General features: G+C 65.3%; 1 protein-coding gene across 1 annotated transcript in view; it reads left to right on the top strand.

Annotated features, from left to right (window-relative positions):
• Positions 1-706, top strand: part of EMH_0025650 (uncharacterized protein) — a gene marked incomplete at both ends in the record, with an annotated part of 6668 nt that overhangs the window by 2067 nt on the left and 3895 nt on the right. Inside the window, one exon of the mRNA XM_013502472.1 lies at positions 123-695. Coding sequence (XP_013357926.1) covers positions 123-695 — 573 coding nt within the window. The remainder of the gene's footprint in view (positions 1-122; positions 696-706) is intronic.

The following is a 706-nucleotide window of genomic DNA, read 5'->3' as shown; positions in this document are numbered from 1 at the left end:
CTGGGCCCCGTCTGCGTTCCCCCCTCCTCCGGGGCCCCTCTGGGGTCCTCGGTTTGCTGCTGGGGGCCCCCCGCCATGGTGGGGGCCCCCACACCTCTGGCTTCAGCCTTGGGGGCCCCCAGGAGCAGCAGTTGTTGAGGGCCCCCTCACCCGTTCATCTGCTCATGCTGGGGCCCTGCAGCAGCAAAGGCTGCATAGACACTCCAGCAGCAGCCGCTTGGGGGGCCCCCTGGCGCACAGATACAGCAGCATCAGTCATATGGGGGGCCCCCCGGGGCCCCTAGGACCCCTGGGGCCCCCAGGGGCCCCAGGGGCCCCCAATGCAGCAGCAGAGGGGTTGAGGAGAGCATCGAGTGCCTCTGCTAGCCAAAGGCACAGCTTGAGACAAGGAGCAGCAGCACATGGATACTTTGCTGCTGAGCAGCAGCAGCAGCAGCAGCAGCAACAGCAGCAGCAGCAGCAGCAAGGGATGCAGCCTGTAGTGCAGCACGAACAGTTGCAGCAGCAGGCCCAACAGCAGAAGCAACAGCAACAGCAGCAGCAGCAGCTGCAGCAACAGCAACCGCAACGGCAACAGCAGCAGGAACAGCAACAGCAACAGCAACAGCAGCAGCAGCAGCAGCTGCAGCAGCAGAAGCAGCAGCTGCATGCGCTTCATAACCCACAGCCAGGGGGCCCCACAGCGTCGGCGCGATGTATCAGCTCG

Source organism: Eimeria mitis, genomic scaffold (genome assembly GCF_000499745.2).
Source record: "Eimeria mitis Houghton genomic scaffold, Emh_scaff933, whole genome shotgun sequence".
Classification (NCBI taxonomy): domain Eukaryota; phylum Apicomplexa; class Conoidasida; order Eucoccidiorida; family Eimeriidae; genus Eimeria; species Eimeria mitis.
This window is presented reverse-complemented; position numbering and strand designations above follow the sequence as displayed.